This window comes from Psilocybe cubensis, chromosome 1 (genome assembly GCF_017499595.1).
Source record: "Psilocybe cubensis strain MGC-MH-2018 chromosome 1, whole genome shotgun sequence".
NCBI lineage: Eukaryota > Fungi > Basidiomycota > Agaricomycetes > Agaricales > Agrocybaceae > Psilocybe > Psilocybe cubensis.
Genome location: NC_062999.1, coordinates 1,353,911 through 1,378,583, shown reverse-complemented (window position 1 = coordinate 1,378,583; position 24,673 = coordinate 1,353,911). Strand labels below are relative to the sequence as shown.

The 24,673-nt window shown below is 46.2% G+C and overlaps 6 protein-coding genes across 6 annotated transcripts; 3 read left to right on the top strand and 3 right to left on the bottom strand.

The window, feature by feature from the left end:
* Positions 1-261: 261 nt before the first annotated feature.
* Positions 262-3,158, top strand: JR316_0000399 (Baculoviral IAP repeat-containing protein 6; the record flags this gene model as incomplete). Its single annotated transcript, XM_047886214.1, has 7 exons — positions 262-831; positions 894-2,212; positions 2,274-2,474; positions 2,524-2,616; positions 2,675-2,804; positions 2,864-2,913; positions 2,969-3,158. The coding sequence occupies 7 exons, from the start codon at positions 262-264 to the stop codon at positions 3,156-3,158; spliced, it is 2,553 nt and encodes an 850-aa protein (XP_047753960.1).
* A 792-nt stretch (positions 3,159-3,950) lies between these two features.
* On the top strand, positions 3,951-5,054 carry JR316_0000398 (uncharacterized protein; the record flags this gene model as incomplete). The annotated part of the gene is made up of 1 exon (XM_047886213.1): positions 3,951-5,054. One exon carries the CDS (start codon positions 3,951-3,953, stop codon positions 5,052-5,054), a length of 1,104 nt encoding a protein of 367 aa, XP_047753959.1.
* A 3,389-nt stretch (positions 5,055-8,443) lies between these two features.
* Positions 8,444-9,358, top strand: JR316_0000397 (uncharacterized protein; the record flags this gene model as incomplete). The annotated part of the gene is made up of 3 exons (XM_047886212.1): positions 8,444-8,600; positions 8,653-8,793; positions 8,844-9,358. The coding sequence occupies 3 exons, from the start codon at positions 8,444-8,446 to the stop codon at positions 9,356-9,358; spliced, it is 813 nt and encodes a 270-aa protein (XP_047753958.1).
* A 3,115-nt stretch (positions 9,359-12,473) lies between these two features.
* JR316_0000396 (Homeobox protein 10) lies at positions 12,474-14,139 on the bottom strand (the record flags this gene model as incomplete). The annotated part of the gene is made up of 4 exons (XM_047886211.1): positions 12,474-12,942; positions 13,016-13,369; positions 13,480-13,890; positions 13,940-14,139. 4 exons carry the CDS (start codon positions 14,137-14,139, stop codon positions 12,474-12,476), a joined length of 1,434 nt encoding a protein of 477 aa, XP_047753957.1.
* Positions 14,140-14,326: 187 nt separating this feature from the next.
* On the bottom strand, positions 14,327-16,197 carry JR316_0000395 (Pantothenate kinase; the record flags this gene model as incomplete). The annotated part of the gene is made up of 7 exons (XM_047886210.1): positions 14,327-14,375; positions 14,424-14,517; positions 14,574-14,635; positions 14,700-14,919; positions 14,991-15,939; positions 15,994-16,059; positions 16,108-16,197. 7 exons carry the CDS (start codon positions 16,195-16,197, stop codon positions 14,327-14,329), a joined length of 1,530 nt encoding a protein of 509 aa, XP_047753956.1.
* A 2,733-nt stretch (positions 16,198-18,930) lies between these two features.
* On the bottom strand, positions 18,931-24,648 carry JR316_0000394 (Lysophospholipase NTE1; the record flags this gene model as incomplete). Its single annotated transcript, XM_047886209.1, has 26 exons — positions 18,931-19,110; positions 19,162-19,237; positions 19,294-19,424; positions 19,486-19,542; positions 19,592-19,605; positions 19,657-19,731; positions 19,783-19,897; positions 19,948-19,977; positions 20,029-20,180; positions 20,242-20,293; positions 20,354-20,593; positions 20,646-20,687; positions 20,737-20,892; positions 20,951-21,052; positions 21,101-21,383; positions 21,435-21,455; positions 21,511-21,799; positions 21,852-22,010; positions 22,060-22,263; positions 22,314-23,201; positions 23,257-23,962; positions 24,015-24,026; positions 24,082-24,152; positions 24,200-24,353; positions 24,405-24,502; positions 24,552-24,648. The coding sequence occupies 26 exons, from the start codon at positions 24,646-24,648 to the stop codon at positions 18,931-18,933; spliced, it is 4,404 nt and encodes a 1,467-aa protein (XP_047753955.1).
* Positions 24,649-24,673: the final 25 nt, after the last annotated feature.

Here is a 24,673-nt window from a genome sequence, read left to right as displayed (position 1 = left end):
TCCTTGCCAAGGAGCCGAGAGCGGTTGAATATCGGATAAATAAACAGCAAATTGACACAGCGAGTGCGCGTGCGAAAGCCAAAATTAGGTTCTTCGCGTCACTAACTACAAGGTATACCTTGGGGTCAGTTATACGCGCCCTTGGTTTATTACGCCCACCTCGGATTAGACTGCAAATTGGATTTCAAGATCGCTGTGAACTTTTCTCTCCACATAGTATTTTGGGATACAATTCTCTGGCAACCTCAACGCATCAACAACATGCCTCGCGCATCAAAGAGAAGGACTGCTCCTACGCAAGTTGTTGAGGGCAGCTCTAAACGCAGACGAACAACCCTTAAGCCAGATCCCAGAGATGTCATCATTATTGACTCGGACGTCGAACAAAGTGATGATGAGCTGAGAGACATAATTTCTCAAATCGAAGCTCAAGAACAAGTCATAAAGAAATCTGTTCGTACGCAGGATAAACCTGTTGCTTCGAGTTCAAAAATCGCACCAATCGACCTGGAAGGTGATGCTGAGTTTGCACGAAGGCTCGCTCAGGAATGGGCTTCAGAAGACAATAATAGAGGCGCGTCTTCTGATGTAGAGATAATTGAAGGACCATCAACAGTCGTCAATATAAGTCGGTCCAATGTCTCAGAATACAGTCAACGGCTTTCTGCTGGTCCCAATCTAAAATCTCCTTCACCACATTTCAATAGATCCAAAAATTACCAGCAATCGCCGACGAAGCCTGACGAGGCTCTAGAGCCCTTCAAAGATCTCTTTACAAAGACGAGGCGGTGTTCAAAGTGTTCAAAATCGGTGGAGTCGCCGCGGGGATGCGTAAGTTAAATAAATATACTCGCAACTTGAAAGGCATCGATATAGCTGATTATGCATTGTAGGTCATGCTCTCTGAATCCTTGATGCCGCTGTCTATGACACAACTACTTCACGCCCCATGCTCTTCTTGTCGCACAAATCATTGTCGAGGATGTTTTACGCCAATCGTTTGCCCTGTTACATGTAAAGGCCCAGGACGAAATGCAAAATGTCCGGTCTTAAAGTGTTGTGCGGAAGGCCGCGCTATTGCAATTTTCGAAGTACTGGGAGGTTTTGATCGTCAGTATAACGTTGAAAGAACAGCCTCTGAATCTCGGGCACTGGCTATAGCTAAAAATCAATCGAAAAGGACAAAAAAGTCTGTTGGACCCGGTGGTACAGGCTATGGAATCGATGACGGAGCATATGGATACTACGGAGGAGGACCTAAAGAGAAGTCTAACTCACGTCAGAAGGACGCCGCACAAAAATGGGATAAAATTTTACTGAGCGCTCTGAATACACTTACAGAGCTTTTGCCTGCACCGTATGCCGATGATCCTCAAGTTTACGACATGCTCCCGCAGGCATCTATAGGCCATTTGATCAACCTGTCCCAAATACCTACTCTGCTAGCTACTCTGCTGCGTAACGATTCCGTAACGGACTGGATATCTCGCAAGGAGATTTACAATGCAATGCTATCTCTCCTACGCCGTATGGCAGATTGCGAGCTCACCGTACCGTGTTTAATAGGAGAACGTTGGGAAGTGGCATCGACGTGCGGCCTGGAGAACTGGGTCTGGGGAAATGGCGAAATTACTCTGGAGAATTCGAAAACGCCTCCTTTGTATGCGTTTTTTAAAAAGTTGACCAAACAATCAGAAGCATTCATGGCGGGAGCTGCGCAAATGGTCGGTATGGGTGATGCCGACGCTGAAGTGGATGAGATGATGATACAAGGGACCTCTCTTTCTGGTGACATTGTAGCGGCGCGGGACGACTTGGAACGTGCCATTGCAGTCCTCGGAAAATCTGAGCATGCAGAGCGTGAAAACCGGATGGAAGGAGCGGAAGGTCGACCAAGTGACCTTCAGCAGCTAAAAGCGAACTCGTCTATAGGTAAAGGAAAGGGTCGAGACGTTTCTCTCGACTTTGACAAGGTCTATGCAGAAGCTTGTGAAAGGTTATCTTTCAAGCATGTGTCACTGGGTGAGGCCAGTGTCAGCGGAGATGAGCTGAACTACTCAGGTTATTATTATGCTGCTCAACTAAATCAGACACGAAATTCGACGCGTGTTCCAAAAGACCGTCTTCACCTATTGAAGGAACTGGCGGTTATGGCTACAAGTCTCCCTCCTGGAGTATGGGTGCGCGTAGACGAAGTTCGGAATGACGCAATGTACGTTCATTTTTAGATTGCCTTTCTTCTAAATGAACACATTTTCTGATTCTCTTTGCAGCAAAATAATGATTGCAGGACCCGATGGCACGCCGTATTCCGGGGGTTTATTTGAGTTCGATTGCTTTATGCCAATCCAATATCCAACAAATCCGCCTCTTATGCAACTCAAAACCACTGGAGGTGGCTCTGTACGGTTCAATCCGAATCTCTACAATGATGGAAAAGTTTGTTTGTCACTCCTTGGAACGTGGCCCGGACGGTGAATATTCTTTATGAACCTTCGTTTCATGCGGCTAAGAACAAAGCAGGCCCGAGGAGCAATGGTCTCCGAAGTCTACTCTTCTTCAAGTTCTTGTCAGCATACAAAGTATGATACTCATAGATGCACCCTATTACAACGAGTGCGTGCTCATTGATCCGATAACATTTATGAAATACACGTTAACCATCATAGAATAGACCCGGACATGGTCAAGCTAATCTGAAAGCTCCTGTCAGCATTCAATATAATCGCGAAATATCTAAACAAACTGTTAAATGGGCTATCGTGGAGTGGCTAAACGAGGACCACCGTAATGGGATCTGGAGAGTAAGTAAAAGCACGGCTTTGCAAATCAGTTTTATAAACGCATTCGTGTTTACTCTTAGGACGTCATTGCATCACACTTCAGTATCCGCAAGGAAAAAATTCGCAGCCAGTAAGAATCTCACTTTAAATTCATTGTCGATCGCTCATTTTTATCCACCTTAAAGGATTGTTGAATGGAGTAAGAGCGATTCTTCAATACGAAGATATCAAACAAGCCACGTCTACTATCGCGGGCCAACCAGAGGACGCACTACTTGGGAAGCTACTCCCCAAAACGATATAGACCTGCTCGCCGAATTCGACAAGGGTATCAAAAAGATTGAATCCTGGTGCAAAGAGCAAAATGGAGAGTGAAGGGCTTCACTTGCATTAGTCCACATAATTTTCCTCGCTAACTTACATCTAAATGCAAAGGTTTCCAGAAAGCGTCTGATATACGTTTGATGTAGTTATCTAGGGGACACTTATCGGTTTGATATCTGCTAATATATGCCATGGGTCACACCGGCGGTAGTTGTCGTTCTAGAGGCGGCAGGGGGTGCCCAATATGACATTCAAACAACAGCAAGAACGATTGTACTTAAAGTCCATTCAAAGCTAATGTTTCCCGAATAATGGCCCTCGGCGGCAACTCCGTCCTGGTCGCTGACTTGAAAATCGCACCGGATCAAAACCGAGATCTGAACGGAGGTCAATGGAGGCTCTGATGCACCCTACAACGTCCGCAAACAGTACGAGGTAGATTTTATTCGTAAACCATGAGGCACAGCACAGGGTAATCCACACTTAGGTCCTGCAATTCATTCGAAGCATGGTAGGCCTCCAATTTGGCATCCCCGAACCCCCAGCCTTCAGTTCCCCTACTTCTTCTTCCTTACAACAAAAGGGCGTTGAAGATGCCAGAGTCTTTAATACCTAGAAAGTCCCTCACACCTCTCAGGTGCTCCTGAATCTTCCACTGTACGAACTTCACGTCACGTCAATTCCGTTCTCAATTTTTGTTCTTTGGAGTCAAGACCACTGTTCCGAACCGATATCGGAGAACATCACGTATGTCTCCCTTATTTCCGCGCGATTTAGGAGGGTACTTATGTCGCTGTATAGGCCGCTTTTTAGTCTAACGACCCCCATTATAACATCCTCGCAATGTCAACCAATCCTGCTATCTCCACTACGAAACTTATCTTGATGCATGCTTCTCTCGCATATCTAACCGATGAAATACGAACTATAGACGACATCATACACTACCCATCCTCCACTGGAAAACCTTGCCTGCCGAACGAGATATTATTAATGATCAGGGGCTGGTTGTTTCCCTCCATGACTGCACAATTCATGAGACAATCGGTCTCAGCCCTGGAAGCATACGAGTACTCTCTATGCGAAATGCTTTGCTCTGACTGCCTTGCATATAATGTCGACATATACGGTCCCGATATTTGGAATTGGGAACAATTCTCGTGCGCGTGTACGCCGGCGGGTAACGAGGATCCCCATGGGCATCGGAGAGCGAGGATCAACGGAACCTACAAACAAGAGCGACATGACTGCGAACAAACCATTAACTGGAAGACCATACCTGATTCCATCCTCCTCGATGAAAAGCATTTTGCCGACCCCGAGGACTGGCTAGAATCCTACTTGTCTAAAGAGGCGGGCAGGATGATTTCACGCATCGGGCGACGTGGAAGACAACATTTATTGCCAGGGTTTTCCGAATACTGTAGACGGTCGCCATCAGTCAACATTTGGGAAGTTGTAGGATTCGTGCTTCGAGAGCTTGACTGCGAAGCTCTCGTCGGTGCAGATAGGGGACATTTCCACGCTGAACGGGATATAGTGCAAGTCATCCCTTTGAAACACCATACGAGTCCGGAAATGGACTGCCTCAGTATCGAGTCGGAACCATCCATTACGCAAGAAGACCTGGATTGGCGCGCACAGGCTGCATTACACCTTGCAGGGCGTGATATGGGATTGTCATTAAAGTATCCAGAAACGGCTGGCTTCGAGGCCACAGGTACTCGCCGTCCCTTCGTTAACCCCAAATTCACCCGTCGATTATGCTGGCCGACTGTATCCCATTCGAAGTACCCAGGAAGCAGCAAAGATATGATGGATGCGTTGGGAATGCTTCGCACTCTCACCAGTTTAGCCGGTGCCTGTCTAACGCTGCCCATCACCTGTGCCACACTTGTGCTTACCATCCTCTGCTTTTACTCTAAACGCCCTCTTCGAATTTTTTGAAGGCTGCTGCCTGTCGACGACTTTAGATCACTACACATCTCATTTTCATAACTCCACGGACTAGCCCATGCATAACTCTACTTCCATTAATTCCAATTACTCCGGAGGAATCCGACGCATTCTTAATCGGTTGCATAACCCTTTTAGTCTTCAGACCACCTTTCTGCATTCAAAGTCAAAGGTCAGCATAGTTGATATATAAACACAATACCCTTTCTGATTATATTTTTGTCTGGCAGGCGGCATTACGTCTCAGTAAGGCGTTCGTACGTGTACAGAATCATCCGGATACATACCCATTCTAGTTGTTTCTCTGCATCAATTACACTCCTAAACAATCATAAAATGGATTATGCAGGAGCGGAAAAAAGACAGACTATTCATCCGAGAGCCAACAGGAGATGGTGCATCGCATGTAACAAATTCTAACGTTACGATCTCCATTGACCCCTTGAGATAGAAAGGCAGTGCGGGTTGGATGCGGGGGCGCGCTGTGATGTGAGCAAGGGCCGTTGCTCAACATTGCTACAAATTACGCATGATTGCAGTTATTCACCATTAGTATCTGGGTTCTTTGGCAATGTTATGCCTTTGGCTGAAGAATATAAATTTAAAAGACACGTACATACCGACACCTTTGAGTAGGAAAAATCTAACGTGACCCTTGAATCTGTTGTCAATGGCCCAATACATTTTGTGAATAGGGGTTATACCGTCATGCCCATCCTTCGTAAAGTCGGTTTTCATTCTGACCTAGAATGCCTTTTGCTGTGCCTTGGGCCCTGAAGAGATAAACTAGGCTGGTAACAGTGAAAAAGAGTTTAAATGACTTGATTAGATTAGTTACAAGAATTTTGCTGGGACACCGCACAAGGAGGCGCAACATTCCACATCCATCACCGATTCATCAAACCAAGCGCTCAAATCTTGCGACCGACACTTCCCTTCAATGAACAATGCCAAGGCGATTAGAGATATAGAGTACAAAAATCCATTTGATGGACCGAAAAGTCAAATAGGCTACCAGAAGTATAGCATGAAGGGTGCTTTTGGCCAGCACTATTAACTATATTCATTGTAATTGCCATTAGCTTCTTCAGTCAACGGTTTTTAAGAGATTAGAGCGCGCGTTTGGAAAACGTGCTGCTGCCCTGTTTTCATTACGGATGGCAATAGCGCCATGACGCCCGAGAGATGGGTTTCATGGATGCACGAAAAAAAAGAATGGTTACTGCAATCGGCAAAAAAGAGGCTTTCGTCCCAAAGCCTCAGTCTGAAACCAGAAGAGGGTTGTACCTACAAAGTGCTGTGGCTTGACAGGGCGCCTAGAGGCCCAGTGAAGGGCCGCGACGTATATATATTGTCGATTGGTTTGCGAAGGCGTCCATCTTCATTAAACATCGCTCACAGATACTACAATGTCTCTCCCAACGGTCGAAGAGCTCCTCCACAATGTCAGGAGCCTTACCAGTACCAATGGCACCTTCCAGCAGGCGTGGAAGAATTCGTTCCCCGACAAATTCCATTGCTGCGAGCAGGGCGGGTTCATCTATATCGGTGGGTTAATTCTTGATAGGATGATATTGGCATAGACGCTAAGAAATTGCCCATAGACTTTCCTATTCATAGGCCAATTAGGAAAGTCTATGTGCAGATGGCACCAAAGGGAATGAGTATGAATCAAAGGACCAAGGGACCCAACGCCTCAATTAACTTGAATCGTCCCGGAATCAACATGAAGAATGTTATTCTAGGTGAAGACGGGCAGCCTAGCCACGCCAAAGTTGACGCTGACATTTTTTTGCAGTTGCCAATTTCCACACTCACCCGCTCTCAGAGCTTGTGCAAGGAAGAGCTGAACCATCTACATCCGACATGAACAACGCGTATTATCGCGGACTGCCGGGAATCGTCATTTCTCGCAAGGGTGTATATGCATACGGGCCCTCTGAGCGCAATGGTACCCGCAACCCCAAGGGCTACGCGCCATCTGTATCAATGACTGGAGTTCCAAGGCCACACCTCGTCATGCGCAACCATCCTCCATGGACCGTAGCCAACCAATGGCCGGAGGGAACGGGCGTCGAGAAGCCACGAACAAGGGTGTTGGGTATCGAGGAAGAAGAAAAGATCGAGATCCCTGGGTTGGAGAAGGGTAAGGAGCTCCTGGCGCGTGCATCGCATCTCCTGGACAAGATAGCACCACATAGGCACCACGATGAGAAAGGCGAAGGTGGGTCGAGGGAGATCATCCATGATGCAGATGAGGAAGAGGTTCAACATGACGATGTTGTTCTTGTCGAATGGTCAGACGAGGGTGTCGAGTATGGAGAGCACTTGGAGGAACATGCTCATGACTAAGGGGGAGGAGGATGACCCAAGAATCCAGTATATTCAGCGAGGTAAATTATTTGATGCCTTCTAGTTTGTTGTATATAAGAGATGGTTTGTCATTCACCAGTTCAGGCCCGCATAACTTGTCTTCTCTTATCCATGTCAAGGAAAGGAGGACACCCATAGGCACAGTCGCTAAGTTGAGGATGACTAATCTTCGCGTTCAACCAAACTTTGATACATAACGCGCAGTCTTCATGTTTTGAATCGTTCGTGTAAATGAGAGATGCCAAGGGTAGAATGTATAGCACAGGCAGCCATCCTGGAGGAATATGTTGTTGGTTGCAAAGGGACCGTGACGCGTACGCTCACGCGTCGTGCCAATGAACTGAGCGGAGATTGAAATTTATCCTCTTGAATTTCTCTTCGAACAACCAGTCGCGTCGCTGGTCTACGTTAGTCTCTAATTTCATGCCTTAGCTTCTGAGGAGGAAAAACTAGGCTGACCTGAGCCAAAAGAATTCAAATGACTACTGATTGGATTAGTTAGGGCAAATTGATGGACTCATAATCAAGTTGTCTAGAGGAAGTATAGCACCAACAGTGCTTTTGGACAACACCAGGAACCAGAGTTGATACTATCAGCGCAGCCAGCTTCTTCAATTGAGGTTGTGAGAGATCAAGAGGATGTACTTTTTTAGACTGCACTGTAAACCAAAGTTGGTGCTATCAGCGCAGTCAGCTTCTTCAACCGAGGTTTAGAGTCTAGAAAATGTTGTCATTGTATTTATCGGTACGGACAGTAGTAGTGCCATGACATCCACCAGATGGATTGAGTCATGGATACACAGACAATATAATTTTTTAATGTAATTGGCAAAACAACCTTTGATACCAGAGCTGCAGTCTGAAATCAGAAGAGATGGTTGTACTTACAAGTGCTGCGCCTCGACTGTATTTCAGGGCACTCGAAGAGCCAGTAAAGGGACGCGACGTATAAGTATTGACAGAACTTTCGAGAGCATCCATCTTCAGTAAACACCGCTCATACTATTATGTCGCCCTCCAAAGTCGAAGAACCTCCAACAGTCGAAGAACTCCTTCACAGCGTCAAGAGTCTGACCAGTACCAACGGCACCTTCCAACAGGCTTGGAAGAACTCGTTCCCCGACAAATTCCATTGCTGCGAGCAAGGAGGCTTCATCTATATTGGTAGGTGTATTCGCAATATCATTGGACGTAGACACTAAGAATTTGTCCGTAGACTTTCCTATCCACAGGCCGATTAAGAAGGTGTACGTGCAGATGTCATCGAAAGGAATGAGTATGAATCAAAGGACCGAAGGACCCAATGCGTCGATTGACTTAAATCGCCCCGGAATCAACAGAAAGAACGTCATTTTAGGTGAATATGAGCTGACCCCACGCCGAAGTTGACGCTGACAGTTTTTGCAGTTGCCAATTTCCACACTCACCCGCTCTCGGAGCTCGTACAAGGCAGAGCCGAGCCGTCCACTTCCGACATGAACAACGCGTATTATCGCGGACTGCCTGGAATCGTCATTTCTCGCAAGGGAATATATGCGTATGGCCCCACTGAGCGCAATGGCACCAGCAATCCCAAGGGTTACGCGCCATCTGTAACGATGACTGGCGTTCCAAGGCCACGACTCGTCATAAATAACCATCCTCCATGGACCGTTGACAATCAATGGCCAGAAGGAACGGGCGTCGAAAAACCACGCACTAGGGAACTGGGCATCGAGGAAGAAAAGATCGAGATTCCTGGATTAGAGAAGGGAAAGGAGATCTTGGCGCGTGCATCACACCTCCTGGACAAGATAGCACCGCATAGGCACCACGGTAGCGACAAGGAACAGGAGGTTCAACACGACGACGTTATTCTTGTGGAGTGGTCTGACGAGGGTGTCGAGTATGGAGAGCACTTGGAGGAACACGCTCATGATTAAATGAAGGGAGATGAGCGTAACAGACCCAAGAGACAGTGTATTTAACTCTGTTAATTATTTGATGCCTTCTGAAGCTTGTACTTGAATAACGGTTGTCGACCCGTTGTTTTGCAGTTATATATGTACGTTTACGCGTCAAGTTTTGACAATGATGCTGATCAAAAAGAGTTCTTGTTTGAGATGGAGTCGACGAGAGTAGAGTGTAAGCCAGGTTTCGTATAGGCAAATTCAAGGTGGCAGGATATCGTTGAGGAGAAGATACAGACGCGTGACGCGTATCACGAGTCATGTACAGCAGCATTGAAGCGGAGATTGAAATTCATCAGTTTTGTCTCTGGACTCTGCCTTGGTATTTGATTCTTTCCTCGTTGGAGTATTCGTCGAAGAAAACTACTACAATGCTGATAACCGTTTACATGGAATCACCGACGTCGACAATGATGATATGGTGAAATCATATGGCCATACGATTACAAAGCATACACATAGTTACCCCTAATGGCCGGTGGAATGGGGATCATCTGGTCCTTTTGGCTCTCGTAAGATTGGGCTCATCAGAAACCAGCACCCTTACGTAATCAATGGGCTTGGCGCCAAGAGCGGCCAAAATCCAGCTCGAAAAAAAAATCAAAAGTTATGTTGACGGAAAATGGTTTCAGACAAAAAGTTTAAAAAAAAAAAATTCATAAATGTGCATATACAATCCTTACTACTAGCCTTTATGCCCACAATAATAGAATTACACCTCAGAGGTCAAATTGTAGTCTCTGGAAGTCCATAATGAGTCTGAGAGGTATTACTTAGGCGTGACTTATTGTCACGTGTGGTCACGTGTACCATTATATAAGCGGCCAAAAGAACATTGTCAAATTTTCGAAAATCTCCCAAACTCGAGAAAACACCATTTCTGACGTGTTAGACTAAAAAAAAAGGAAAAAAATTAAAATCTTTATAACTTCTTGAGATCAAAATTTTTTTGAAAAAAAAAACCACAGATGTGTTCAAAGAAGCATAACCTACATATCTGTGGTTCAAAAATGTAGAATAGTGTGAGTGCAGAAGGGTTGAAAAGGTTCGGAGGTAAGCCAACTTTTGCTTACCTAAGGGGGTGCTGGTTCCTGATGAGCCCAATCTTACGCAGAAACCCAAGTAACTGACCGAGAAAATGCCAACGAGAATGAACCCCGTTGTGCGAAATAGCTCCACCCGAAGGTCTTCTGAAGTCTACTCCAGGACACTCCTTCCGTCTTTTACTTATACCAAGCCCCGCAATTGGTAAGAAGATGACACTAAATTGCTGCTAAAACCATGTTCTGGAAAGAAACATTTTGGAGAGACATATGAACAGCATTTGGCCATCAAATGACATACTTTGAAACAAGACATAGTCTGAGAAAGAAGAACCCTGGTTTTTTCAGTTCATCCTGATCCCTCCTTCCGGAACGTGCGACTCTGCGACAATTGTCATACGATTCACGAACTGCGACAATAATTACAGACCGATCCGTATTCCGAGATTAATGTTTCTCCAAAACTGTGGTTTCCCAAGTGATTAGTGAGCAGATATAGAGCCCAAGTACTAGAATACGTTGATATGGGTTAAATCCGTAGCACACTTTGACAGAAAAGGCAGTGTTTTTAGGGTGTTTTTGACTTTGATTGAAGCGAGAGCGTGGCGTTGATCATGGACATGGAACATGAACGTCATGGGATGGCTGAAAGATAAAGCTCCCATTACCCGGTATCGGTATGGGCACATGCATAAGCATAAGCACAGGCCAACTCCCCTGTCCGAGCGTTTCCGCCGCTCTAGCAACGATAACATGAAGCCAATCATAGTATCAATTAATGGCTAGCTCAGTCAGCTGAAATTATACGTATGCCAACTTACAAACTACCATTCATCCAATCGCGCAACAAAACCGAGGTCTCCCTACTTCGTAAATGTAGATGTACATACGTCGACGAAATCAATTCAGTAACCGTCTTCGGTGACCATGCACCGACAAGCAGAGACGCAAGAAATGACGCGTGAAATGAAAGCTTGTGTTCCCGTGCTCCCACATCACCCATATGCAGAGTCAGATATTATTCTTGCCTGGAAGACTTCGTTTGGGGGGCCCATTTATTCGAAGCTCCGGGGCCCCCTCACTACCGGATGTGGGAAGAGTGTCATATGCATCGTACCCATGGCACAAACCGGGATCAACTAAATTTCTGATCTTGGAAAAAGCTCGCAGTAGATGCCTGCCAATTTATCAAACATATACATCAACAGGGAAGCAAGAACGTAGGTAAAATAAAGGCGGATCCGGAGTGAACAATTGCAAGAGGCTTGACGGCCGGGCAAATTAGCACTCTGGTCAGTCGTGTTGGTCTTGTACCGCTGAAAGAGTGGCATAAAGGGCTCACATACGGTCAGGGGTTCATAAGCACCTGAGCTACGTGCTTATCCGCACAATGAGAATCTGCAAGAAAATGATAGAAAGGGGAGGTCTAAGTTCTTGTATTTGACCGAGCTAAGCGTACATTATTCCATTAATGGGAGGGACCAAGGCAGCCGATCTAATTCACTCGAGCCACGGCAAAATAAATATTGACGGCGATCCTTTCAAGGAAACACGGAAATGTGGATTTGAATACGATTGGATAGTTGTATGAATGCAAGGTGCGAACAGGCCAAATTGTAAAGCAAAGAGGAGGGATGAGTATGTTATAAACGTTACTCTAAAAACACAGGATTTTACGATTTTATGGAGGCGCCTTGGTGATATACATGATTGATTTTTTTGGTCTCGTCTTTTCGGGATTTGTAAAATTCTACAACAGGGAATGCAAGTCCAGGCGGTCGAAAAGAATTTAGAGGGATAGATATAGCAGGTAGTTGAAACACGGCAAGGGCTACAGCAAGTAGAAAATCGATTTCGTCGAGTAAGTGCATTGATATCGCAGCGGGGCAGTCGGGTCGCATAGAGATCCATACAATATCGAAGATTTTGTGTCGAATAATACTAGATAAATAGATAAAAGCAATTCTATGAATACAGAATCAGCCGGCTGTGATTGATCGTCAGAAGTGTTTGGCAACTCACAATTTTTTAAGATACTTTTGAGCTCAATAATGTAGATCACGACCGCTGATACCACGCTGAAAGCTGATGAGGAGCATAGCATCGTCATAATTGATGCCAGTGGGAGAAACTTTGCCGGTTCCAACCGGATATGGCATTGACAATGTATCCAGCGATTTGTATTCCTTCTCTTGAGGGTTTATGGAAGATCGCGGCGGAGATGGCGAGTGTTCAGGTGAAGGGGTAACGGCCTCCTGGTAGTCATCCTCTTCACTTCCATCAGAATGTGCATTATGCATATAAAAGTCGTCCATGTCTACTGAGTAGTCGTTGACAGAAGATGAGGACGACGAGCCAAAAGAAGGAGTGCCAAAGCGCGATGCTGAAGCGGAATACATATCGCCTCCAAGGTAACTATCGTCGTCGTCGTCGTCCCCACTGCCAGACTTTTTCGCGCGTTTGCGTGCCGTCTGCCGCAGATTGCGGAACCAGTTGGTGACTTTTCCGACATCCCTGTGAAAATAGTGATATATCAGTTGGCTGAAACTTTTTTTACAAGGTCGGTGATAAAGGAATGATCACGTACATTCCGATCTCTAGTGCTAAGGCAGAGCGTTCTTCGATGGTGGGTGTGGCTGTCTTTGTAAAGAGAACCTTCAAGGCGTCAAGCTGATACGGTTCAGGACGCGAACGGCGTGGGCGTGCGAAAGTGGTAGTACGGGGTCCATATGGAGATGGGCTCCTGCGCAGAGACCTTGGTGGGGAGTTGTCGTGGAGGATGCTGGATGAGGTGAAGGGAGGCGGAGGGAATGCCGAATAGTGCCGTGACTCGTGGGGATACTCGGGCTTTGGGACGGAATACGAGTCTGGCTCGTCTTCTTTCCTCTTTTTTGCCAAACTCCGCTGGTTTTGGAACCAATTGGTGACACTTTCGTAACGCCTGTAAATGAGGGAGGATCTAATTAGACTCAAAATCGTCTGGGCTCCAAAATAGGAAAAACGGATTCCCCCGAAGGATACAGGTGCACAAAAATAGATTAGATTACTTACATGCCAATATTTTGCGCCAGAGTCGTCCTTTGCTCGGTGCTGGGATGTGGGTTGATGTTGTATAGTTTTCGGAGCTCCTCTGTCTGCTCCGGAGACGGTCGTATGCGCATGCGGCGGGGCATATTTTCTGACTCTGTGTAAAAGTGGGCCTGATCCGGATGGCCTGCATAAAACGATTCTGATTTCACTACAGACACCGAGCGTGAGTGCACCGATAGACATTCGTCGTCTGGATAGACGATCTCGCTGTGGCGAGACATATCGTGTTTCTGCATGGATGGGGGCGGGGGTGGACATGGGACAGCGGTAGTTATGGGCTGGGGGTCATACTGGGGAGCAGCACCCCCACGGACCCGCTTCTTTGAAGAGGCCCGTTTATTTTGAAACCAGGCATTGACAGTCTTTGTCTCCCTGGAGAGCGATGAGACAAAGAGGATAGCTAGAAAGAGGGACGACGTACATCCCCAGACGGTCAGCAAGAGCTGATCTCTGCTCCAAGGGCGGGTGCTCGTTCTGGTCGAAAAGATGTTTGAGGGCGGCGAGCTGGGAGGGAGAATGGCGATGCCTGGGCTTCTTGCTCTGCTGGTTGGCATTGGGTTGGACAGCGGGGGCGGCGGGGGCGGGACTGGAGTCAGCCCAGTGGTCAAAGGGAGGAGACATTTTGTGGGTGAGGAGGAAAGGAATGGACGGAAGCTATGAAAGGATTTTTGAATGATTATGGTATTATGATGCATATGACTGATCGGTTGACATTTCAATTTAGCAATCTTCCCACGTCTGCATAGTATACTGTTCCTGCTCATAAATTACACTGCTATCTTTTTTGGGTATGTCATTACATATTCTACTAACTGTCTTCATAGTCAATGTTTCGAATCCATGCCCCAATCGATCCCCTTGTCCGTGTCAGCACTTGTCCTCTTCCTTATAAATGTATCACTTACAAGAATCCCTCGTGCCGTAGGAATAGTGCCCGTTTCGTTCCTTTACTCCAGAATCGTATTGCATACGATAGCGTCGCAATTGTCGCCGCGTGTCCTGCCCCATACAGTTTAGAACCAGTGCCAGCGACTCCAGTTCCGTTGCTCTCTCACCTCGAATAAAGCATCCGCCAAAATAGATTCTGTCCAGATTGTACTTTTCTGCATTCATGTATCTGTTCAAGTTCAATCCGCAATCAATATCCCGTTCTTTCTTGTCCTCCTCTTTTTTGCACTCACGCAATCTGTCCAATGTTGTTCGACACAGCGTAGAGTAGGCTTTTGCTGATGTCTTGCGGAGAGAATTTGCCCTTCTCTCCTCCTTTTTTGAACACTTTCCCAAATGTACTGGCGATCATCGTCGATTTGAGTCCGAGTTTGCTGTAATCTTGTCCGTAGATATCCCCAACAAGCATGTCCACCGTCGAATTATCGCCACCTTCTGAAAAGGCCAGCATTTCTAAATTTCACAAGATTTGAGTCTGCCATGCCTTATCTGCCACCGGCTTCCCCACATGAGAAGATGCTTACCGTCGAACGTCGTGGCTGGTGTAAGAAGACTCAATAGACCCCACAACGTGCCTCCTCCGAGACTCGTGCCAGAGACACGCTCGAATGCCCCGTCTTCGTCAACTTTAATGAGTGACACTCCTGATCCAATGTTCACGAGCAGGCATGGCAGCTGAGGCGTTGGGTTGCTCTCAAACGTCACTCCGTATTTAGGTGGGTCGGGACTAGGTCGTTCCAGGGGCGGAGGATTAACGGAAGACCCAGAAGCACTCGAAGTCACGGTCGAGGAATAACGACCATTGGGTGGGAGAGAAGGATCATAAGAAGCAGCCACGGACGAATTCGAATTCGAGCTTGTTGGGTGGGAGACGGACTGTATCAGTTCATCGGAAAAGTAGTAGACCTCATCCGGGATAAGGGTAATAAATTTCAGGCCTTCAATCAAACACTCCATCTCGTCCTCCCGTCGCACCTCCACGCCCAGCGTATCCCGGAAGAGCTCGTAGAACTTGTGTGCACCCCCGCCTGTCGCCATGATCTTCACGCCCTTGCGCATCTCCTCGATCGTCACCCCGTTCACCTGCGCGGACCGCTGGATCAGCTCCTGAATGAACTCGACACACGCCTGGATGTTGTCCGTCTCGAACCGCTCAAAGTTGAGCGACCCGCCCGGAAAGTGCTGCACACTGCGCTTCAGGTATGTATCGCGCACCAGTCCGTCTGTCAATCCGTTCAGGCCGTTCCCAATGGGCGACGAGGGCTGCTCTAGTACCAGGGGCGTCAGTGCCCCTGTCATCTTGCTGCTCGACGGCGTTGAGGAACACGATACCGCATCGTTAGTTGGTGAAAGTGATCGTGGGCTGGATATGTCGCTCGCTGTGCTAGTTCCGCGAGTGGCTACTATCGACGGCGAGGATGGGGGGTCAGGGGACCGGGTAAAATAGACAACCTTTGCCAACGATCCTCCTACCTAGAAGTAGCGAATATGAGCGAAGCTATTATGCATGCGCAGATACGCTCTTACATCGACTGCTATATGAGACACTGGTTCAATGTGGTTGGGTAGGTATATGCCGCGGCTGTCTCTTGTCTGCAATCATGTCAGGGTCAGTAGACCGTCGAGAAACGACCAACGCACCTCGGGAGATTCTTCGGACAAGATAATTGCCCCTCGAGTGTCGACATGAATAACTTTGGCCGACGGTAATGAAGGTGTATTCAAAGCCATTTCGATCGTAAATCCCCAAGAACAAGCGCACAAGGTACTGGGGAAGTCTTTCGGCAAAGCCTATTAGCAAACGCTGAGTGATGGCTGCGGCTTTGATTCCTGGAAAGTCGACTACGCGGTTATGTTGAGAAAGAAAGAATATGTAGTTGGTGGTGCTCCCCGAAGTAAGTCTGCGAGCATTTTGGAGATACTTATTTCGATTAGTATGTACCCTATCATACGATTACCATTCCAGTTCCACCCAACCCACCTACCTGACCCCGGTTCCAGAATCACCGATAATCTTGGTCCCTCTGTAATTACCGGCATTCCCGCAAACTGTACCCGCCCACCGTGCGGCCGCCAAGTTTACGACACGCTGGTGGTACAGAGCAGTATTTACCACTGCCGACGTCCAACAGACCGATATCAATCTACTACTCTATCAAACCCCCTCTTCGCAGCGCCTCCTAAGCGCATATATCTCCAAACTTCTCTTCTGTCGGCCCACTCCCGTACGTTCACAGCGCACTTTCCGCTTTAACATAAATTGAATTGCACAATCAATTTCAAAGTGTGCCGCTTAGTTGCAGATTGTGGGGAAAGGGGCCTAAGATGAGGCGGGCGTGACCCATCCGGAAGCCAGTCAGGAATTCACTACGGTCTACCCGCGACAGCCTACACGAGCACGAGAAGACCTTCACAAAATGGTATTCACATTGACACAGTAAAATTAGAAAATAAGCCAAGAACCATGGATACACTACACAAAACGGAGCAATTCAACGGAGAAGGTAACAAGATGAAAACCGATGTCAAAGGTTATTTACAACGTATCATTCAGAGGATCACAGAACTGGAATGTATACATGATCTACACGGAAGGTCGGGATAGTGATATTCGTCCGCGGAGGCTAATGCGACCGATTCCCTATGTTTAAAGTCAACTACTTTCCGACTATTCTATTCAGTTTCACTGCCTCTGATCATACAGTCTCCTTGCAATGCTCGTTTAACGCCGACTTTTGGTAGGCCTGCTTTCCTTGTTTCTACTGTCATGCTATTTACTTTGCTTTCAGACTAGAGAACAACTAGGGCTTCGCTTAGTAAAAGAATTTCGTTTCTAGCGATGCCTTCGATGTCGTCCATATGCTCAAAAACATCACACTGGTCGGATCCTGAACGTCGATCTAGACCGGAATCCTTGAACTGCCGCTTTCGCTGTCAGCGATGATCCACACTGCACATAGAAACCAACTGCTCCTCGGACAATCAGAAGAACTTTGACTAAGGGTATATCCAACCTTCTCCGTCAATTCACAACCAGAATCACGACGGGTCTCCAGCAATTACCGGTGAATCAACTCTATCGTTGTTAGTAGCCTGGCTGAAAGCTACAAGGTTATTTCTGAACAGATGACATCGTGGTTTTCACAGTGCAATGTAGCTCAGTACCTGCACTAAATGTAGCAATGCTTCCCGCACCTGAGACCTGCTTCATCACCAATCAGGATGACACTGGCTGTCCTTCCAGTTGTATCGTTCCACCAGTGTCCTTTCTGGTGTTTGAACCTGCTTGAAAAAAGTTTATAAATGTCGTGAATATTCAAGAGTTGAACATTAGAAGAAAATCAACGTTCATTTTTTGTTGTAATCATGAACCTCACATTTTGAAGATCATAACATCCCCGGCGCTTATGTCGCGAAGGAAAACGCCGGCACCATCAAAGCTTGTCAATGTCCATAAATGTCAAGTGAATCTAGCGCCTGTGATTCCGGGGAAATAGCTCCGCTCACCCCTCCCTTCATAACCTGAAAAGCCTTCACCACCTCCGTCGGACTCCGCCAAATTGACAAATTCCGGGAGCGATTTTCCATTTTGGTCTAGGCCAGAGGTCTCCTTGTCCCGCCGCCTGCTTTCTCGGTCCTCCGGTAAAGTAAACAAGTCAGAGATGTAAAAAAACCGCCAAACAGGTTTCAGGAGCATATGAATGGCAATTGCGTGTTCTGCCGAACTGTATGTTTACCTACCCTTGGACCTTGACGGACACTAGTAGTCAGGTAGGCGCTCAAAATGTGGGACCTGGTCAGCATTGCATTAATGATTGACGCTTTTCTATCCTTTGGATACCACCTCGCCTAAATTTAAGGGTGTGTGTATATAAAAAGTTAAATGATGCCTAACCTTGTCCCTATTGTACTGTCTTTTTGCCCTTTCATGTAAGTAAATATATATACATTCCTTCAATATATTCCATATTCCATCTACCATGTCTGAGCCACGATTGAGGTTCGGATGAATGGTGATAAACTGTGATAGGTGTACACTGGCTGGTTTATGTATAGGAGCTAATGTTCTATAAAAGGAAGCGCATAGCCCCTAACATCGTCAACGCGTCGGTCGCCAGATCACGGGTCTGTAAGCGTACCATACATTGTTAGTACTTCGACTTCCAAGTCGTGGCATAACTTCCAAATAAATTCTGGTGTACGTCCTCCCAAAGCTTCACAGAAAACAAATGCGTTTAAAACCTAAATCGAAAAAAGTGTGTAAATATACAATGAATGGCCCTTTCCCTATGATACATGTGCGTGACTATTTGATCCTATTATAAGTATCAATGAGAAAGAAGTGGAATCCTAGATATAGTAGCCTATATGTGTCTGTGAAAAAGGTTCATGATAGCAAGAACAAATTGCAGTTGAATACAAGTGAAAATATTGAGATTGATAAAAACCAAGGGCCGATGATCTTTAAATGGAGTTTCGGCGAGCACTCCTTCCTTTCTTCTTTCCTGGGATATGACCATCTTTGCAATCGATGACAGCGGCAGGTAAGCGTCCTTCCTCCTCCATCTTATCCAGAATGTCGATGGCAGCATGATAACCCTTCTTCAATAGTTCTTCGAATTTACCGAATTGCATAGTACCGTACTAAAGAAGTATATTAGAAAGAAAGAATTCGCAAAGCTTGCAACTTCTTACCTCTTGAACGGGCATACCAAAATAGAGGCAGTTCTTGGCTATTTTAGCTTGTTCTAGAGTGTTAACACTGGACACACTGGCAACAAAACAGGTGTTAGTATTAGCAACATAATTCATGGAAAAGTTTCTTACTATGCGAGTCGACTCTGAATTTCCGTAATAGCAGGGACATGACGAGCGTTGGAAAAAGGATTCCACCTATTGATGAGAAGCCACCATCCTGAAACAGTATCTCCAAAGTTTCTCGGTGAATTGTCATCGATCTGGCGCGCAAGGACAATGTAAGAAGATGATTCGATTCACTATTCAAGGGATACTACTCACAGAGCCGACGTCTGACGCAAAAATGAAGCTCGCGCCCATTGAGGTCATAGCTGCCACCTGTATTGGGAATGAGATTCAATCCAAAGCAGGAAAGCGTAGCGCATACTGGTAAATTGTCAACTTTGAAGATCATCAGTAACTACATTTGTCGTTCAAGAACTTTTGACTCACTATATCCTCCATCAACCAATAAATTTCCATTGTCGCAAAGGGGAGGAAGAAGACCAACCAGGGTCATTGAAGCACCTGAGGCACGATATAAATACCTTGGTGTTCAGGCAGTAGAAACGAACTTACGGATGAACCTCCAGGCATATCCAGTCTCATGAATTTCCATTCGAGAAGTAATGATGTTGGTTGTATTACAGAAGTAAGGAAGCCACATATCCTCAATATGGAGATCGTAGAACGCCTTGATGCATGTCAGAAAGTGGAGACATAACACGGCATGGCGGTACACACCTTGTATAAGGCTCTGTTGAATTCATGACCCTATCATGCGATAATCAGACGAACCAGGATGAGGAGAAAACAAAGACCCACAGTAGTATATGCCACGATCGGGTACGTTACATCAGAAAGAATTCTCCAGATGTTGCCCATCCTTCCACTGAATTGTTTGGCACGACCAGTGCTAGAAATAAGATCACCTTCGCGAGCATACAAGCCGCCAATGAAGGCGCCGATACTTGTTCCTAGAAAAATAGACGAAACATATATTACTAAATTGACATCTCAAATCTACACCAAACTTACCAGCGATATGGTCAATGGGAATGCCATACTCTTCAAGTGCCCGGATAACACCCTAGAGAAATTATGAAAGAAGTCAGTTACTGGCTTTAACAATGAAAAGAGGACGACAGACAAGGTGCGCAATTCCTCGGGCGCCTCCTCCACCGAGCACAAGCCCAATCGATCGGCCACATATACGTCTAGCTAAGCGGGAGAAGTCGTTTGTGTGAGGGAGGCGTTGTGGTCTAACATCAGCCGTTCCGCGACGGTACTTTTGAATTTCGCTTTGAACTTTGTCTTTGAGGTTTTTCAGCGCTGTGACCGCATCTGGATCTTTTGGGACTGCAGATTTCGGGATTGGCAAAACGAGGCCCTGATAATTTGGAAGTAAATATAAGTGGCTCAACAAAAAAATTATTACGCACTGGAAGTTCCATGTGAATGTGTTGATGTACCCAAGGTCGATTCTACACACATTGAGAAAGAATGCCACCAACATCATTCATATCTTCATACCTTCAGCCATTCGCGGGTAGTGCCGGGCGTAACTGATCTATCTGGATGAAGGAGTACAAGCTCCTTACGCGCTGTGGTCTTCATAGATAGCAAGAGGCGTTCGTATTCTCCAATCGAGGGATCATCTCCCATTCCGACAACCATAACACAGTCAGCCTGATAACAAGTTACAATAAAAAATAAAACAACAATAAAAAAACCATGATAGACCCACTTGACGAATACATGTTTGCGTCCAAGAGCTGTTCACGGGTGAATCGGCAACATATAAAACGGTGTGAAATCTTTGTTCTTGATTGGCCAGCCAGCCAGCCGACTAAGAGACATCCGTTAGATTTGATGAAACTAAAGAGAACTTTGGTACCTTGAGCTTTCCCATTCTGGTAAATGCATGCCTTCCCAGCTGGTTCGCGATTGTCGCTTGATTAAGATATGCAGTAGACGCGCCTATGCCTTCTAAGGCTTGCTGCAACTTTTTCGCAAAAGCTTCCACAGGAACGTTGCGAGAGACGGGAAGTACAGCGACAGTCTTTAAATTGGTGTTGTTATAACCAAGCTCTGCGCCTCCTTTGCCCGCTTTTCTTTGTTGGCCTGTCGATGAACTATCTACTTCATCTCTTACTCGAGAAGCGATCATACGCAGTAACCTGATAACCCAATCAAGGTTCCATTCTGTACGCTCAGAGACATAAACTTACTGAGCTGTAGTTTGGGGATTCCTATGATCATACATAAGTAATGGTAAAGAGTATACCATGAACTCAATAAGCATACCTGGCAGAAATAGCATTGAACAGAGTTTGAGGCATTCTAATCAACTCAGTGTCTCGAATGGCATGAACAGTGCTTCTTCGGGGCGAACTTGTGATAACGTCCAGTTCGCCAACGGTATCTCCTTGACCATATTCACCTAAAATTGTCACCTCGCCGTTTTCTGTCTCTGTGATTGCACGAAGACGACCATTGATAACGATGTAGAAGCTATCACTGACGTCTTGGGGACGCCAGAGAACTTGACCAGCATTGACTTGCATCCAGTCTAAAGACGCATCTATATGTAAAACTAATCATAAAGTCAGACATCGAAAAAGAAACAGTTAAGAAAATCATCGTACTGAGGGGAGAGAGCAACGAGATGAGACGTTTGGCGAGAGTAAGAAGAACAATGGGTCTCTTCTCCAAGATCCTTTCAAGAGCAGGCAATGGCAAAAATCCCACGTAAGTGTCCGTTTTAGCCTTGATATCGACGTAGGATGCAGTATTACAAAGTGAGGCTAAGAATGGTTTAGACATAATTGGTGCAAAGAAGACATGTAAACTGACCGAGATATCCAGCAATTCCACCGGGTTTGACAGTAAAGAGTAATTTCTGCTGAGAATTTTGGGCTGTTGGGCCACTGGGCGACCTCCAATACTCGTCATGCTCCTCAGGTCGAGGCGTCTTTGGAAACGATGGTGCCTGGTTTTTCTTAGTATCATCAACCGGAAGGAGAATATCCAAGAATCCCTCAATAACGTAAAAGAGCCCTAGGTATAGTCAGTGGCAATTTCAATCCAAAGTCGGTGACATATCTCACCAATGTTTAACTCTCCTGCTTTGGCCAATGTCGTACCCGCAGCGTAAAAGAGAATCTCCACTTCGTTATCCAGCCCTCTGAGATTGTTGCTCATTGATGTAATCGAACCACCAGTCATGGAAGAAGCGTCATCTCCAAGGTCGAGTAGCGAAAGGGAACCAAATGGTGAGTTGAAAGTACTGGGAACCTTAGTTGTAGTACTACGATATTCCGATGGAGGAGAGGCGGGCAATTCCTCTGTAGACTCATTACCACTCATGGGAGGTTGCAGGAGCCCAATAGACTTCGCTATACACGACATGACTTCTTCTCTTAGATCGAAATCATCGGCAGACCAGCGGGAACTTCTTTGAGAGACGGATTTCTTAGTGTTGTCAGAGTTATCCAAGGAGTTTTGTCCCAACCGAGGAGTGTTGAGAAGACTGAATGAACGACTGAGGGGGCGGAAAACGTCATTCCCGTTTCCTTTGGCGACAAATAAATCTCCAGCTTGAACCATCTGGCGCGGTGATTTTATTGTGGCTGCCTTGCCTTGTTGCTTATAGAAAGACGGTTTGATGGGGATTGGATTATCATTTATCTTTCCTAAGGACACAGTCGATGAATCTCGCGACTTAGAGAGGTCGGAGGACGATGACAAGGAATTTAGAGGTGGCGGATGAGATTGGGAAAAGCTGAAATAGTCACTCTCCGATTCAGAAGCACTCGAACCAGTTCCATCAAATCGATGTCGTAGATACTGCAGCCCTCCTCCTTCATAAAAAGACGGAGGAAGAGGATGACACGCAATATCGTTGATAGCCTTTTCTGTACGGAGGACCTCGCTAGTCAAGCCCAGATATTTATGGGCTGCATTGAATGTTACGCGAGAGAATCTGGTCAGGATGACTAAAGGAAGCATTAGTATAGTGCCGAAAACCTGTAGGCCACATTAGTACGGTACCTTGTACTATATGTCCTGTAGCCTTGGGAAACTTCTTGGTTAATCGACGGAAGGCTTCGGCGGGAATAACAGCTAAAGTGGTGTCAACTGTTGCACGAGCGACAACTCCTCTATGGATCTGGCTCGGACGGGGAGGCTTGGAAGGATGCGATGGAGGAGTTGGCGGTCCTGATGTACTATGATTGTCGTCTTGAGTCGAGTATTCAGTTGGAACCCGCAAGGGTGATCGAAATTCCCGTGCATTCACAGTCGAGGCCGTAGAAGAGACGGAGGAGCGGCGGATTGGTTGCTTCTGCGGTGTTCCTCTGCCTCCAAGTTCATATTGAGAAACGTCGGAATTAGACCGTCGAGCTCTACGTCGCGGAAGCGTAGTGGTATTCGTTTCATCGAATGAAGCCATATCGTCCAGAGAAACGTCCGGATATTCATCCTGCCAGCTCATTTGGACATCTTCTGTAAATAAGCTGAGAATCGTGAACAGACTCGAGAGTGTTCCACCACTTCCAACTTCGTTGAGCAGTTGATAACCATTCATATCTTCGTCATCCCATGAGCTATGTTGAACTTCAGGTGCATGACCGGTTTGTGCAAACACTTGAACAGTGCCTTCGACAACGCAATAGAAACTCTTGTCTTGGTCGAGAGACAGACTATCTCCTGCTATGAGTCTCCTTGTTTGTAGATGGCGGGCGAGTTCATGGAAAACCTGGAAACCTCACTAAGCGAATAGATGATATCCGAAACGATGACACACGTACCGGTTTTTCGAGCTGGAGGTAATGGTTCTTAGTTACTGGCTCACAAACATGAATATATAATGCTCACAAATCCGAAAACCCTAACGGCCTGCAAGAATTCATCTAGATAGTTATGGAAAGTGGGAGGAGGGTCTATTCCTAATTTTCATTAATGAAGGTTTCAGTTCAAAAGGTGATCGCCCTACCCGTATTGACATCAGGGTGAAGTTCATTCACGTCAGGTTTGACGAGTGGTGGTTCTTTAAGCTGCATGTAGTCGTTCAGGTATTTGAATCGGATCCAGTAGTTTAACGCGATGGCGGAACATATAAAGAGTATCGCGAAATTCCAGAAACCGAGCTAAAGAATATAATGGTTAGAACATTCCTGCTGTAAGGAGAACATGTATACCGTGAGTGTCATTGAGTAGGATAGCACTGCATACACGAATCGAGGGACGGATATGGTCACAAATGCGACCAAGGATTTCGTCCATGATAGCAACCACACTATAGAGACTTTCAGCATGGTTCAGCGTAGGCTAGTCCCGAAACTTACAGATTACCCAGAAACATGCAGAGACGAGGGATACCAATGGGTGACGGTCGATAGACTCGGTCACTGTAAGTACGTCCGATGCAGCTGCTGCATCCATGATGGTGGGTGAGACGAAGCCGTAG